The sequence below is a fragment of the Carlito syrichta genome, unplaced genomic scaffold (assembly GCF_000164805.1).
Source record: "Carlito syrichta isolate Samal-C Ts95f unplaced genomic scaffold, Tarsius_syrichta-2.0.1 Scaffold301791, whole genome shotgun sequence".
NCBI lineage: Eukaryota > Metazoa > Chordata > Mammalia > Primates > Tarsiidae > Carlito > Carlito syrichta.
In genome coordinates this window covers 272,072-288,170 of record NW_007245887.1, presented here as the reverse complement: position 1 = coordinate 288,170, position 16,099 = coordinate 272,072, and the positions used below count along the sequence as shown (strand labels likewise).

General features: G+C 37.8%; 1 protein-coding gene across 4 annotated transcripts in view; it reads left to right on the top strand.

The window, feature by feature from the left end:
• CACNB2 (calcium voltage-gated channel auxiliary subunit beta 2) overlaps window positions 1–16,099 on the top strand; it is a 253,627-nt gene that overhangs the window by 198,029 nt on the left and 39,499 nt on the right. For all 4 annotated transcript variants that reach the window (XM_021710994.1, XM_021710993.1, XM_008055248.2 and 1 more), the window contains exons 3-5: window positions 6,233–6,355; window positions 8,022–8,158; window positions 10,485–10,561. In XM_021710994.1, coding sequence (XP_021566669.1) covers window positions 6,233–6,355; window positions 8,022–8,158; window positions 10,485–10,561 — 337 coding nt within the window. The remainder of the gene's footprint in view (window positions 1–6,232; window positions 6,356–8,021; window positions 8,159–10,484; window positions 10,562–16,099) is intronic.

Genomic DNA, 16,099 nt, shown 5'->3' with positions numbered 1-16,099 from the left:
ATGTATCTTTTCATATCTCAGTTCACTTTGCTTTGCTCTGAAATAAAGCTTTATAGATTGTGAAAAAGAGATGTGAAGAAACGAAAGTTATAGCCAAATAAATAAAAATCATGCTTTCACATTGCTATTGACTTACTGGAACTCAAATTAATTTAAGTGCAAAGAAGCAGAACTATGTGACCTTTGTAATGAATACCCATAGTTCTAACATGAGAAACTACTCATTTAGTGTGAGGCTACAAGGTAGACTTGTACTGAATTTTTTTTCCCTTTTCCTTTTTCTGTGCCAACCAATTTTTCAGCATTTTGTAAATTATAACTTTCAAGTCTTCAAAATTTCACATAAACATCTAAATGTTCTAGAATCACCAACCTTGTACCCTGTGAGTGAAAAGCATTCTGGTGCTGCAGGAAGAACGCAGCTTTGGAGTGAGATTGTTATATTGGAATACCTCTTCCATTGCTAACAGCCTGGAAAAACTTTTTTGAGCCTCAGTTTCCTTATCTGTATAAAACCCCAATTGTTGCTGGGAATAAATGCAGGAGTTCACTGTGCTGTATGCATAATACACAACACATGCTTGTCACTTGGCAGACATTCTCAAAGTGGTAGCTTTGTACAATTTTACTGTAAGTCATGTCATGTGCAAGGTGAAGAAGGATCTGGAAGAGAAGAATGAGAATTTCTTGACATCTGAATCACTTACTCATTCCCTTCTCAAAAAATATGGATTGAAAACAGACTGAAGACGCTGTGGTGAGCAAGACACCGCCTTGGTGTTTTTAAAGCACTTTTACATTATTGTGTGGACAATAAGATGCCACTCTTTTATAAGCTGGTACTTCTGACTTATTTTGAGAATCTGTTTAGGTTAAGTCCACAAGCTAACAGGCAGCAGACTTTTAATTCTGTGTCCCAAAAAGGGGACCACCAAGCACAGGTGATTTACTCGTCTCCCTTATGTTCTGTGCCATATGCCCATCTGCCAGATAGAAGGTACAAAAAGCAGGCAAAGGAATCAGTTCCTTTTTATCTTGGCATGGAAAAGTGGGAAGCAAAAACTGGTAGAATAGCATGCCTCCACCTCACATACCTGACCCTTCGTAGCCTCAAGTTAGCCAGGAATCCAGGTAGGAGATGGCAGAAGCAGACAAAACCTGTGACACTGGCCTGAGAATAAAGTCCTTTGGATTTTTTTGTTTTGTTTTGCTTTTAGAGTCAGACTCTCATCATCATCCAGGCTGGAGTAGAGTGGCGCTTTCACAGCTCACTGCTGCCTTGACCTCCTGGGCTGAGGTGATCCTCCTGCCTAAGTCTCCTGAGTAGCTGGGACTACAAGCATGTACCACCATGCCTGGCTGTTTTTTTTTTTTTTTTTTTTTCTTTTTATTACTTTTTGTATAGATTGAGCCTAGCTATGTTGCCTTGGTTGGTCTTGAACTCCTGGGCTCAAGCAATACAACTGCCTCAGCCTCCCAGAGTGCTGGGATTACAAGCATGAGCCACCATGCCCTTTGGAGAATGTTCAAGAGTCAAAGTGGAATTAAGGACCATATTGTCTCCTAACCGGTTCAATATTCTAATGATTCTGTAGAGCAGGATGAATCTTAATCTAATTGGATTTAAGTACAATTCCACAACAGCCAGTCCTAGAAGCTCCTTCTGGAGAACTCTACATAGTGCCGTGGGCTATTTCTACCATTCTTCACCACCTTACCTCCAGCAGTGACCAAGTCTTTCAGATAAACCTGGGAGCCCTGGAGTTGGAGGTAGGGAAGGACAGCATGAAGGAAGGAGAACCTGTGACCTGGGACAGAACAGAGTTCTTAGAGCTCGCCATGATTGTTGATCTTGGGGTCTGGACTAGCTTTGCTTCCTTCAAGGTCCTGGATCTGCTGGGTCCCAGCATATCCCAGAGCATTGTGTGAGTCTGTTACCACAATCCCCACTGTTCCTGTGTTCCTGTGAGGCTTCAGTGGGGCCAAGGTTTCTTTGCTCCAGTTCGTTCTTTCTTCTTGGGACTTTGCTCTACCCTAAGCGGGGGGGGGGGGGAGGGGGGGGAAGAAAAGAAAGACAGAAAAAGAGACAGTAGATAGCCCACTGGTCTTAAAACATTCATGTCCCAAGAATCAGTTACATTCATCAGTTTTTATCACCACATAGCATAAAATACATAGTTCCTGCATAGGGTCCTGGGCTATTTCTATATCTGTGCCTTCTGCCTTTCTTTACTGCTTGCCCTGTGACCGTGACCAAGTCTTTCCGATAAACCTGGAAGGCCCTGGAGTTCAAGGTGTGGGGAAAGGAAGCTTGAAAAGGGAAGCTATCACCTGGGGTAGAACTCAGTTCTCAGGGATTGCCATGTTGCTGGAAAACCATAAAAATCTAGTAGGCTTCCAGGACAAAAGTGAATTTCAAAGTGGGGATAAGGGCAAGAACTCTGAAAGATGAGAAGAAAAAGTTCCAAAAAGTGACCGTTGACCATACTGAGATTAAGCCAAAAATTAAGATGTCAATGTAAAGCAGGACACATTTGATAAAGAATGGTCTCGTGGGATAAAAATTCAATGATTTCTTGAGGAATGTTCCCATTGAACTTCAAATTGGTTAAAAAAAAAAAGCCTCAGTATCTGAGGACTATCAAAGAAATTCAGAATTAAATAAATAAAACACTGTAAACAAAATGAATATGGGAAAACTTTACCATTTTCTCGTATCCTAGAGAATATGAAACAATTCATTTTAGAGAAAAACATCTTGAGTCTGACAGTGGTTTAGCTTGTATCATGTGGTAAGTATTAAACTGTGTTAACAAATTTGGTCTGAGAAAGATTATAGGGGAAGAGTCCAGAGGAAATGATTTATGCTGGCCCTTCATATATGAGGAGTAAATATGGGGAAATATTTACTTGTGTAGTATTTATTTTGGTATATAGCAAATACCCATTTATTGAGCACCTGCTCTATAGAGTCAGCCCTCTGTCTCAGTAGGCGTCACATCCATGGATTCAACCAACTGTGGGTTGAAAATGTTAAAATAAAATAAAAAGTAGCATTACAACAATAAAAAAAATACAAATTTTAACAACCAATACAGTAGACCAGCGATTTGTATAGCATTTACATTGTGTTAGGTATTATAAGTAATTTGGAGATGTGTGTAGGTTATATGCAAATAGTTTGCTATTTTATATCATAGACTTAAGCATCTATGGATTTTGGGAGTCCTGGAATCAATCCTTTGCTTAATATCAAGGAATAACTATATACTAACCTTGCCTTGTGACATGCATTTTCTGTCACCTTGTAACATTAAAGAATGATGTCATTACTCTCGTGTTAGACATGGGAAAACATGAGACTTATTGAGACTAAGGAATTTTCTCAGTTCACTCTGCTAGTAGCCAGCAGAATCAACATTCAAACTCATCTGTATACCTCACCCTGAATTGTACCCCACATACTTAAAATAAAAAATTTTTTTAAAAATCAAATTCAGATCTACTTGGAATCCCCTGAATTTCAATTCACGACAGGTAGCTCTAGAAAAAAAAAAAATTCCCCGTTCAAGTTAATTAATGTGAAAAATACCTTCCACATTGCAGACACACTTGCTTTAGCTAGATAGAGCTGAAGTGAGTTGAGGTAATCAGAAGTAACTGACATTTGGCCCCTTTGGTTAGTTATCCTTGGGTCTTTCTCTAGCTACTAAGCTCTTTTATCCTGGTTCTATTCCCCCCACACCCCCAACTGTACACCAGTCTGAGTTTGGAAGTAGAGTTCCTGAAGTAAAGATATTAAAGGATAGGTATCTGCCATTCTTCTTTCCTACTTATATGTTCTACCATGCTGATTCCCATGTAAACCGCCATACTAACAGTAAATGGTTCATCATGTTAAAGGAGGTGAGGCAAAGAAGGAAGCACATTCCAAGCTGCTGTCTCAATCTAAGAACATAAAATTGTTATCTGTAACCCTGGAATTATGTGGCAACTTTCATTATCCTTTTACGTTCTTTTTTCCTTTTTTTTTGAGTTCAAGTCTCACACTGTCGCCCAGGCTGGAGTGCAGTGGCACACTCCCAACCACTGCAGCCTCAAGTTGGTGGGCTCTGGCGATTCTTCTGCCTCAGCCTTCCAAGTAGCCTGAACTACAGGCACGCGCCACCACTCCCGGCTAATTTTTGATTTATTGTAGAGACGAGGTCTCACCAAGTTGCCTGAGCGGGTCTCGAACCCTCAGGCTCAGGCAATCCACTCACCTTGGCCTCCCAAAGTGCTGGGATTATAAACTGAGCTAACGAGCCCGGCCTCTTTCTTTCCTTTTTCAGTGTTCCCCTTTTCTGCTACTTAAATATTTGAAAAGTTGATAAAAGTCAGTAAAACACCTAACAGTTTCTATGAGGTCCTCAGCAGAGTTGTACATTAAAAGTTTATGTTTTACATTGATGAAAAAATACATGCCACAGTTAAACTCTGTGTCCTCCAACTAATAAAAGAAAGACACTGAAAAAGAAAGGAAAGACCATGCTAGCATTAAAACAAAAAACAAAAACTTGGATCTATTCTTTTGTAAACAGAAACTGTCCTGAATAATGGATGGACCTACTCAGGAAAACAGCATTTCTAGTGGTGAAACTGAGTTTGATTAAGACTGCATCTTAATTAAAAGGGCACCTGTTATGGTGCCAGTTGCTGTATAAAATGGTGCAGTCCATTTGGACAGTAGTTTGGAATAGAATGTAAAAAGGTCTTAATAATTCATGACTGACACATGCTACCTCTGGGAATCTAGCCTTAGGAAAGCATTCTAAATAGAAAAGGCTTTATGTACAAAGATTTTTTTCAAAGCACAATTTTTGTCATATTGAAAAAAAATTGTAAACCTAAATGTCCAAAAGGGTGAATGATTGAGATAATTTTTTAAATGGTGGGTCAAAAAAGAGTGTCACATGAAAAACGATATTACTTTAAAAACTGGATAACAATTCAATATATGATGGAAATAAAATTCCATCATATAGCTCTGGAAATAAAATTCATATATTTAAGGAAATGCCAAGCAAAAAATGGAAACATCATCATGCTATCAAGGATAGTGTTTCAGTGTAGAACTATGGATAACTTTTATTTATATATTTTTTAATTCACATATTTCCATGCTAACAGTAGTAGCCCTTGTGTCATTAAAAAAGTATAATGGATACCAAGAACTGGCTTTGAAATACTTAAATCCACTTCTTGTCTACTGGGCCTGTATCCAAAATTTAGTCTTCCTTTCCCAATCTGAAAATTGTGAGTAGATATAAGTAACTTCAGGGGTCTTAGCTCAGTCCCATACCCCCATAACAATCGAGTAGGAAAAATTAACTGTGGACAACTTGGAAGCGAAGATGGGTTCTCTCTGTTCCAAAGCCCCTTCCTTGTCTTCCCAGGCAAGTCCAGGTGAAGTGCTCATTGAATAAGGGAGAAACTGCTCAGAAGAAACCACTTACCCATCCTGTGAAAGAAACACAACACCAGTTAAAACAGTATCTCTTTTCACCACTTCTGTGCTCACCTATTTTTTCATCTTGTGGATATTGCTTAGAGAGAGGACATTCCTCTGTAAATTTTCAAAGCATCACATAATGAAGGAGAGCTTAATTAATGTTATCAGCATTAATGGCTAAGCAAACTCAAGGAGGAATAATAAAATAAAAGGTCATTGCTTTCATTACTCCCTGCAGCCATGAGTAGTAGTTGCCATAGTTGTAGCACATATTCTCTGGTTCTTTTTTCATTCAAAATATTGTGTCTTTTGGAATTATGTTCTTAATGATTAATGAAGGTAGATGTTTGGGGTAGAGAAACAGTTACTAAGTTCTCTCCACCAAAACAAAAGAACTAGACATTTTAATCATGTTTTGTGTTTCCTGATTTCCAGTTGCTACACGCTGCTGTGTTGTAAACACGTATTTCCGCAGTTCATCTTCACCTTCGTTATTTGTCGTGCTTTCAAAGAGAATAATGGCCTTTCTGTAGTTCAGAAATGGGTGGCATGTTGCTGAGAGCGAGAAGATTTCATGTGTTGCGAATACTAACAAGCTGCTTTGTAATAAAGAATCATTGCAAAAAAAAAAAAAAAGAATGATTACAGTAGTCATTCAGTATATCTTTGTCTTTGGGTAGGGGGAAGAATGGACTCTGTTGATTCTTTTCTTTTATTTCTCCCTTCCTTTTCCCACTTTAGACAAAGCCCGTTGCATTTGCAGTTCGGACAAATGTCAGCTACAGTGCAGCCCATGAAGATGATGTTCCGGTGCCAGGCATGGCCATCTCATTTGAAGCAAAAGATTTTCTGCATGTTAAGGAAGTAAGGAAAATAACTTCAATTTCTAGCAACATGATTTTCACCTTGACATGTCATTTCCTATTTCTTATTGCTGTGAAATAGCATTGCATATAGTTTCAGTTGTATAACATACATTCTAAATCAGTGGCTCTCTGCCTTTGCTGATATAAATGTACCATTTAAAGTAGAAAGAAGTCACAGGACTCTTGCAATAACTTCACAGCTCCCTTGGGCTCTGTGGCCCAGAAACTGAGAACTGCTAGAGTAGATGATCCTTTTTTATGCTCAACCTGTACTTTTTCTTTTAATGTTTCACCTTGACTATGTGTAATTTTTTTTCTGATGTCTGAAGTTTAGCCATCTGGGGAGGATTTAATAATAATATCTAGAATTCATGACTCTCTGCTGTGATGACACTATCTAAACTCAGATTGCTGGTCCTCTTGTTTCTCTTTAGCTGCTAAATTTCTGCAGTGAAGGGAGAATGGTAAGAATTGGAGCCAACGAATCAAGAAACAGATATCAGGAAAATTCCTTTTCTTCCATGCCAAAGGTCTCCACCTTTCAGTTAGCAATGACACAACCTGGAAATTAGAAAAATTTATCAGATGCTTGCTATATAGAGCACTGTGTTAAGTGACCAGAAATCCCCCCATATGATATTCTCAATGTGTGAGCATGAGGGTTTTTTGGGGGAACCTGGAGGAATTTACAGTTGGAGCCCTTCCCTCGAGGGGATGACATGTCATAGGGAGCATGCGTACATTCAACACTAAAGGGTGTGAGCAAAGGAGGTAATGGCTGACAATTAAGAGCCCAGAGAATGTAGAACCTCTGAAAAGATTCAAAGGCTACCATTTCAGTAGCCTTTGAAGAGTTATGAAATACTGGCTAATTGGGAAAGATGTAAAAAGTTTTCAGAAGTGATTTTCTAGAATCTCACTTCACGACAGGAAGTTAGATGAATACAGGGTCCCCTCTCCATGGCTGATGCTGAAATGATGATCTCTATCTCTTTCTACCATGAAAGGAAAAGAAAAACAGATTAGATGTTCTTCTTTGACGTACTCAAAATAGACTTATTCAGTTAAGGAAAATGAAAACAAATTCTAAAGATTCAAGATAAAAAATTCCACCTGCAAGAGATAGATTGTCAACATTAGTATAAGTAGAGAAATCATCTATGAATATCATATTATGTAATTATAAAACTGTTTTCACCAAGGCAAATTTTTCTGTGACACGGAGTATTTAAGGTAGAGTTCAATATTTATCTCTTTCTCTTAATACTTCTTATTAATCTGATTGTATACATGGAAGATCTCTGTATCACTTTGTAGTTCCTAATGGTCTCTTGGTAGGAAGGGCTGTTAATCCTTGAACCCAGAGAGCTTATTCTACTCCTGGTGAAGGAACTGCTGCAGTGGAATTCATCCTGGTCCAGAGGCAGCACCAGGAAAGAGAAAGAAGTATAAAGCCTTCGATGGATTGCTGGGAACACCAAAATATTTCACTCTTACATGCTAAACCCGTGGATCAAACAAAAAGTTTCTGGAACTGTGATATATGAGGCACAATTCATTGTCATTGCCTTATTTCTTTCCACTGAAAATAGTTCATATGAAAGAACAGTTCAAAAATTTGAACTTCCATGTACTGATTTTAATCCTTTGGATTTTGTGTTTAGAAATTTAACAATGACTGGTGGATAGGGCGATTGGTTAAGGAAGGCTGTGAAATCGGATTCATTCCAAGCCCGGTCAAACTAGAAAACATGAGGCTACAGCATGAACAGAGAGCCAAGCAAGGGAAATTCTACTCCAGGTATGAGATGAACATCAAGTGTTTGTGTGAAAGTTGAGATTGATGTACTGTTGTTTGCTGTAGTCTTCAATCCTTTTTATGTGTTAAAAAGTAGACTGGTAATAGGGTTTATCGGTAGTATCGCAAATCCTGCATTTTAAAAACTTCATCCCAGCATCTGATTTTCATCCTACTTGGGAAAGAATCAAATTAATTATCATCATTAATGAAAATAGCTACAGCCATAAAGTATGAAATTCAAGCTTCCATACTGAGGAAATTCTGAAGTCTTAATCATTTACTGAGAAATACTCTGGCACAGCAGAGCTGTGGTGACTAATCCCAGTGTCTGTAGCTGCCTGGCATGGCAGGGAGATGATTTAGAGATGATGGCCTCAGAGATCATCAGGAAACGGCAGCTCTTGTCATCTGTGAGTTTCATTTTCACCGGAGAAACTCAATTTTGAGTTCTACCTACTGTTAGGCACTTAAAGAGAAGTATGAAACATGAAAACTGCCTTTGCAGATAGCAATTAGATGAGTTATGTAATAAGCAAGGGCTGAATAATTCTTCCTAGGATTTTTGAGGTTGTTTACCTCTCATTAAAAGAATCACTAAAAGGGCTACCTGTACATGTAGTGAATTTTAAATTGAATCCTTTGCAGACAAGTGCAAGTCTTATCTCTTGCTATGTGAAAAGATGGGATACAGATAAGACTTTTCTTTAATATGAATAGCATTTCTGTTTTATCTGCCTTATGTCTATTTTGTTTATATAATGATGCAAATTCCTTGGTCAGGGATAGTATTTTAATGTTAGCGAGACTTTGTTTTTCTAGTGGCAGCAGATGAGTGAAAAAGAACACGCTTTTTGGTTTGAAATACCCATGCTCAATTAACTAGCATTTTATAATTTTCAAGTTCATTGAGTTCAGACAAGTTCTTCTGTGTTTTAAGACCTTTATCCCAGAAGTTGACTTTCCTGGGTTTGAAACATTCATGCTCATTAACTAGCATTTTTTAATTGTCAAGTTCACTGAATTCAGATGGATTGTTCTGTGTTTTGAAACCTCTAGCCCAGAGTTGACTTTCCTAGGTCACTGGGACACTTGGATTGTGAGATGCATTTAGTCATATAAAAGTACAGGCATGTAGGTAAACAATGCATGTGCATTATGCCTGCGGGGTGTTTGAAGATCGGATACTATTCTTTCAGTCTTTAGTATTTTATTTGGCTTTATTGTGTTTTTTGTTTTGTTTGTTTTGTTTTTACTCTCTGTACTGATAATGGTATCTTAATGCCAGCTAATATAATCTTATAATGTGGAAAAATTGCATTTTCATAAGGCATAAACATTGCTAACATTAACTAGCTGTATATTGTTGAGTAAGGTTTGAAGTTCTCTCAGCTGGAGACATTTTGTTTTGTTTTCAGTTAAGGATATTTCAGCATTTCTCAGAATTTTCTTGTTGAATCACTTGAGAGAGGGGGTTCCATGGTCAATTAAGTTTAGGATAGTACTAAGTAACAGAAAGGTTTTTAAGGATTTTTCAAAGTCTTTAATATGTTAATGTGAAGTGTGAATCTATGTGGTGGAATGGAAATATTTTTCAAGTACAGTGTTTACTAAAATGACTTTCTTTAAAAACTCCATGGTTCATGTCTTAGAAATTGTGTTAAACAGAATGCATTTTAGAAAATTTGGGAAGACAAAGGCATTCCTAAATTAACCAAGTTAGATCTTCCATGTTAGTCATGCTTGAGAAATGTCCTGGGTATTATCTGATGGTTAAATCATATAATACTCTGTCGTGTTTGTTCATATGTCTTTTAAAGGTTAGCAAATTTTACTATTGCTCTGTCGTCCTTTTATAGGTTGCCCATGAAAGCCTGAGTACTTTCAGTCTTAGAACACTAAAAATAATCAAGCCTAAGATAAAGGAGCTGGACCCCAACAAGAAGGAAACATTAAGTTCGGATATAGCCTTAAGGTTCTATACTTGGCCGCTGAGGTCTCTAATATAAAAAGGAAAGGAAATCTCTGCTATTCAGCTGTCTGTGATCTAGGCAGAGAACTTGAGAGCTGCATAAATTACCCTAGTTCTCTTCCACCTTTCTCAGGACCTTTTTAACTTAAGCCTTGAATTTGAAAACAGAGACCATCACGTGGCTGTCTCAAGTACTCTAGGAACCTCTACTCGGAAATTATTGTTTGCCTCCTTGAGGGAAGCATTAAATATAAAGTTGAATAAAAACACCTAAATTATCTTGTTTATTGAATAATACAAATGATTTAGGATCCAAAATAAGTGTCATATTTAATAGAAGTTTTTGCTTTACTCCAGTAAATCAGGAGGAAATTCATCATCTAGTTTGGGTGACATGGTACCTAGTTCCAGAAAATCTACACCTCCATCGTCTGGTAAGTAGGTGATAAGTGCTGAATAGAACATGCTGCATCTCATGCTTTCCCTGGTCTTATCAAGCGTTGTGAATTTCTATACACTGACTCACTTTGTTAACCCTGCAGATGTTATTTAAAGGATCAGAAATGAGGAAGCCCTGTGGAGTTAGAAACAATATGGGGAAACTTCTTTTTTTTTTTTTTTCTGGCTTAGAAAAAGAAAAAAGGAAGCTTGTCAGAGAAGTTGCTGTAGATGATCACCGTAATGAGTATATGGAATTTTTGTTTTGTTTCGTTTTGTTTTGTTTTGGAGAAAGCAGGATTTATTGAGAGGACAGGAAAGTTCCCACAGTGGGAGGGGTCCTGAGGGGGTTGCCCGAGTATATTGAATTTTTCATCCCTAATCTGCACAATGATGCTTAGTACCATGTCATGGGCAGTAAAGGGGTAAATGCCTACCAACAAATATAGTGCTACATAAGGTGTGGGCTTCAGTGTTAAATAGAAGAGGAGAAGGATCAAAACTTTACAAAGGTGAGGAACAGAGAATAAATTGAATAAATGGGTTGACTGGCCTGCTATGAACTACTCAAAAAGTGTCTATGGGAGACGCAGACAAGAAGTATAGGAAAAAGATGAAAATGCTTATGGGAAGAGGAACTACTGTTTTCTTTCCAGGGTAGTGGATTCATTCTTATGTTTGCTAGATAAAATAATGGATACTCAGTTATATATCAATTTCAGATAAACAGTGATTGACTTTTCAGTATCAGTATATTACATAGGACATACTTAATACTAAGAAATTATAGGATATGCTTATACTAAAAAATTAATGTTTATCTGAAATTCAGTTTTTCTTTTTTATTCAGTGTCTCACTGTGTCACCCAAGCTGGAGTACAGTGGCACAATCATGGCTCATTGCAGCCTCAACCTCCTTGGCTCAGGTGATCCTTCCATCTCAGTCTCATAAGTAGCTGGGACTACAGGCAAGCACCACATGCCCAGCTAATTTTTTTATATTTTCGTAGAGACCAGGTCTTACTATATTGCCCAGGCTGATCTTAAACCCCTGACCTTGAACGATCCTCCCACCTTAGCTTCCCAAAGTGCTGGAATTATAGGATTGAGCCACTGCACCTGGCTGAAATTGAAATTTAAACTACATTTATATTTTCTATATATGACAATTCTACCAATTGGTTTAATTGCACAAGGCCTGTAATCAGTGTCTTAGTTTGCTAAGAGATATCACTGGGAGTCAGAGAAAGATTGTAAAGACTGGCTGCCAGGGCATTTGAACAAAATGATTCTGTTTGATTTTTAGGAAGCTTGAAATGCGAAGGGATAAAAAACAGAATTGTGCATCTGTGGAGAAATTAATAAACTAGTCACACTAGTGATTGGTGTGTGTGATTATTAGTAATTTCCCTGTGTGATTATTAGTGATTTCTCTACTATTAATAATCACACCTCCATTCCCGATCATTGGCAGCTTTTAGAGATCAATCAAGGACTTCTTAGCAAAAAACTATAAGACTTTTTAAGTAAGCAAAATTTGAGCACAATAAGAAATAAATTGTTTTAGAATGCATATTGATTTTTAAAACTATGTACTTATAACTTGCAGCAATTCTAAGCAGCTCAAAATTAAGTAAAATAGTGGGCCTAAAATTAAAATTGAAGCCCTAGATGCTTATATCTACCCTTGATCATCAACGAGTAGATATTCCCCGAATGCACAGGGAAAGGAGCCTTATCCTGTTCCCTCTCCAACATGTGAAGTTGCAGGGATTACTATATAAACCTTATAGTCTTCTGATACATCTTAGACTATTTCATCAACTCCTGAGGATTGTTACTGGGCCTATAAAATGGCAAAATGCTGCATCACATGCTGCTACAAAAGTGCACTCGTGTCTGAGATGTCAGCTGTATTGTGCACACTGAAAAATTATTTCATTCCCTCTATCATATTGTAGCCCTCCGATCACATTGGCACTACAGATGCTTCTTGACTTACGATGGGGTTGCAGCCCCCCGCTTCAATAAACCCATCGTAAACTGAAATCATAAGCTGAACCATCATAAGTCCAGATGTCCTTACAGTGGGGCTTACATCCGACTAAGTCAAAACATTTTAAGTCGAACCATCGTTAAGTCATGGACTGTCTGTATAATGAGAGGAGTTTCATACAACTGGAAGAATAAGCTAGGAGATATGTAAAATAGCATTTTATTTTGTAGCCAGATGCTTGCTATTACTAAAAATAAAGTTCCATGAAGATTTAATATAAAAATCAAGATCATTTAAAACTTCACCAAGGCTTTATACAGATACAGATCTTTGGAATAACTTTTTTGAATACCAAGAGTAGAAAACACTTGTGTCTAACTTGACTGGAGATGTAACCAACCACAAAATATATCATCAGCACCACTGGACTCTGAGGTAATTTTCATATCAATAACTAGACTGATCTAAAGGAAAGCTTCAGAAAATTCTAGAGAGAGGTTGCCCCAATCTGCCTCCAGGGACAGCTATTCCACCTATCAAGTATGCCCTGGCTGCAATTGTAATTTTCATTTTCTTTGTGTCCCAGAGGCCCTGTCTACTTTCCCTCACCCATTGCTAGACCACAGAATATAAATATCTGCAGAAAGTATATGTACTTGGATATTCTCAAGGTCTTGGAAAAGGAGAAATTTCTACTTCACTTCTGGGTAATTGTGTTGTAGCTAGTTGTACGACACATCACACACCTACGTGTGTGTGTGTGTGTGTGTGTGTGTGTGTGTGTATGTATACACAAATGTCACCCTGGAACTCTCACAACTTGACCCAGATTCTAAGACTAATATTTAAATTTCAAAAAATGTTCCCTAGGTTCTCTATCAATAATAATAATAATAATACATGCATACTAGTGAGGAAGAAAGAAAGAAACTTATATATGAAGGCAGTTTTTCCCAACCAAATACTAATGTTTGTTAAGGTGTGGAAATACAAGCATAAAATTTTTTAAAGGGTCACATCTCTCAATAAAAGGAGAACTATCTGAGTCTAATAAACTATATAGAGCTCTGAACAGAGTTGAAAATACTTAACTGTCTTATAAACTTCTTTAATGTGTTCTGAAAGTGACCACATGTTTCAGAATTCTCTATATTTCAGAATGAACCCTGATACTTTTAGATTTAATTTAACCAAATGTCAGAATGAGTAAGTTGAGATTTGGAACCTGTACGTCCAGATACAAATAAATTCCATACTTGACTCAGGCTATGTACATGGACAGCCAAGCTTCTGGGCAATGTCACAGCTACACATTGATACATTTTTCCCCCTCTCTTTAAAAAGAAATTGCATCCCCTGACCACAGCAGACCGGATTCAAGGGACAAATCATAAAATTCACCTCAGAAACTTTATTATCCCAGGGTTCTGTGAACTCTGCCATCCAAGTGGGTAGTCTCAGTTTCAGAAAGGCTCTCAAGAGGGTACTGTCCCTTGAATGTGGCCTTTATAAGCCTAATAAAAGATGAGAAAGAGAAAAGTATTTCCTTATACCACCAGCAGGGAACTTATTTGATGTTGGTTGAGACATATTATAGGAATAAAGAAATACTGGCTTAGATTCCCTCCTTCATATCCAGGAAGGTACTACCAACATGCTTCCTGAGTTGGAATTCAAGGAAAACTATTCCTGAAGACTTGTTTTCAGACTCTTTCCTGGCTTATGTCATTCAATAAGCCCATAAGGAAACTTTCTTATATGAGCAGAAGATTAGTTATAGAGCAGTATAAAAGGCAGCATCAGTTCAAACCCCTGGGCACATTTCATAATGTTTCCCTCCCACACAATATACGCAGAACATTTTATAGCTCATCAGTATGCATAGGTGGGACAAAGAGAAAAATGTATTTACTAGGTAAGCCTTCCTAACTACCTGGAATTAATTCAGTCTATTTTTACCTTCACTTGATAGAGAATCATACCTCATCTATTATGCAAGCAATAGCTGATATTTGTAATATTGTACAAACAATAGCAGGTATTCACTCTATCACAGATTTTTGACCTTATCAAATGAAAGGGAACAATTAAATAAGAGATTCCAGTTTTCAAAAGGCTGAATCATCTAATATCCATAATCACTTCAAAATTGAAAAATAATGAGATGCCTGTCAGATGATCTCCCATGCTTTGAAAAAGTTAGAAGACATTGTGAGTACCGATTCAACTTGTGTCTCACAGGGAATGCTAGCTGTACTGTAACACCAAGCTGTTATTTCAAAATGGTAGTTTGTTACTTAAGTCTGAATGTACTGTGATTTTTTTAGAGAGCTAACATGTATATTATCATGTTTTTCTGGGGTGAGTAAAATTTCTTTTCTTCTCCTTGATCTAATCTCAGCCATAGAATAATTCCTTAGCAAGCTCAACCCTCCTGAATCCTGACTCCAAGGACGTGACCCCACTGGGGAAGCCAAGGGAACTGAAAGAATGCACCCAGATTGAGAAGGACCCTCACCTAGAGAGGCAGCATGGTGCAGGGTCGGGGTACAGGCCTGCCAAAGCAGGAGAACTAGTTCGGAGTTCTGGCTCTTCTAGGTTTTTGCCAAGAAGAGGTCCCTTAAACTCTATGAGTTTAACTATTAATTTTAAAAATAAGAAGGTTGAAATGGATCTTTAAGATACTTCCAGCTCTGATTCTACAGTTGATAAAATTCTATAGTAATTTCAATTGCATGTGGAAGCATTTTATACACTTTGAAGTAAGATTGTGGATCTTTTTTCGTGTAACACTTTTTAAGTGCTGTACTTTTAGTCTGAAAATTTTGAAAAGTGAAAGCATGTTGAAGAAACCTCAACCTTTTATTTCACAGATGAGACAACCGGTGGCATATTCCGTTAGATCTTTGTGCCCTTCCTTTCTGCCTTTTAACATTAAATCTAGTTGCTTTACATAAGTCTTCTGATATTGTTTTATTAGACTAATTTCATCTGAGTATCGTGGGATCCAGTGTTTTCCAACTGGTCTTTGATTGGGCCTGTCTGAGGGCACACATATCATCATTTTTTTTTTTTTTGAATTGGGGTCTCACTCTGTCACCCAGGCTGGAGTGCAGTGGCACGATCACGACGCGTGCTCCTGACCTCCAGAGTTCAAGCGATCCTTCCACCTCAGCCTCCTGAGTAGCAGGGGCAACAGGTGTACACCACCATATCTGGTTAATTTTTAAAATTTTGGCAGAGAAATCTTGTTATGTTGCCCAGGCTAATCTCAAACTCCTGGGCTCAAGTGTCCCTCTTGCCCCAGCTTCCCAAAGTGCTGGGATTACAGGTGTAAGCCACTGCCCCCAGCCATATACATATCATCTTAAAATCATTTTATTCCCGTCCCTCCTGGAGCCCTTCCTGAGTCATTTGCCTCATGTGTGACTCTTTTGCATTGCCCGGATTGAGGATTTTCTGTTCTCTCTTTCCTTCAAATGCCTGTTGCAATGTTGGTGAACTTTTTCATAGTACCCTTATTTTTACACAAGATCAA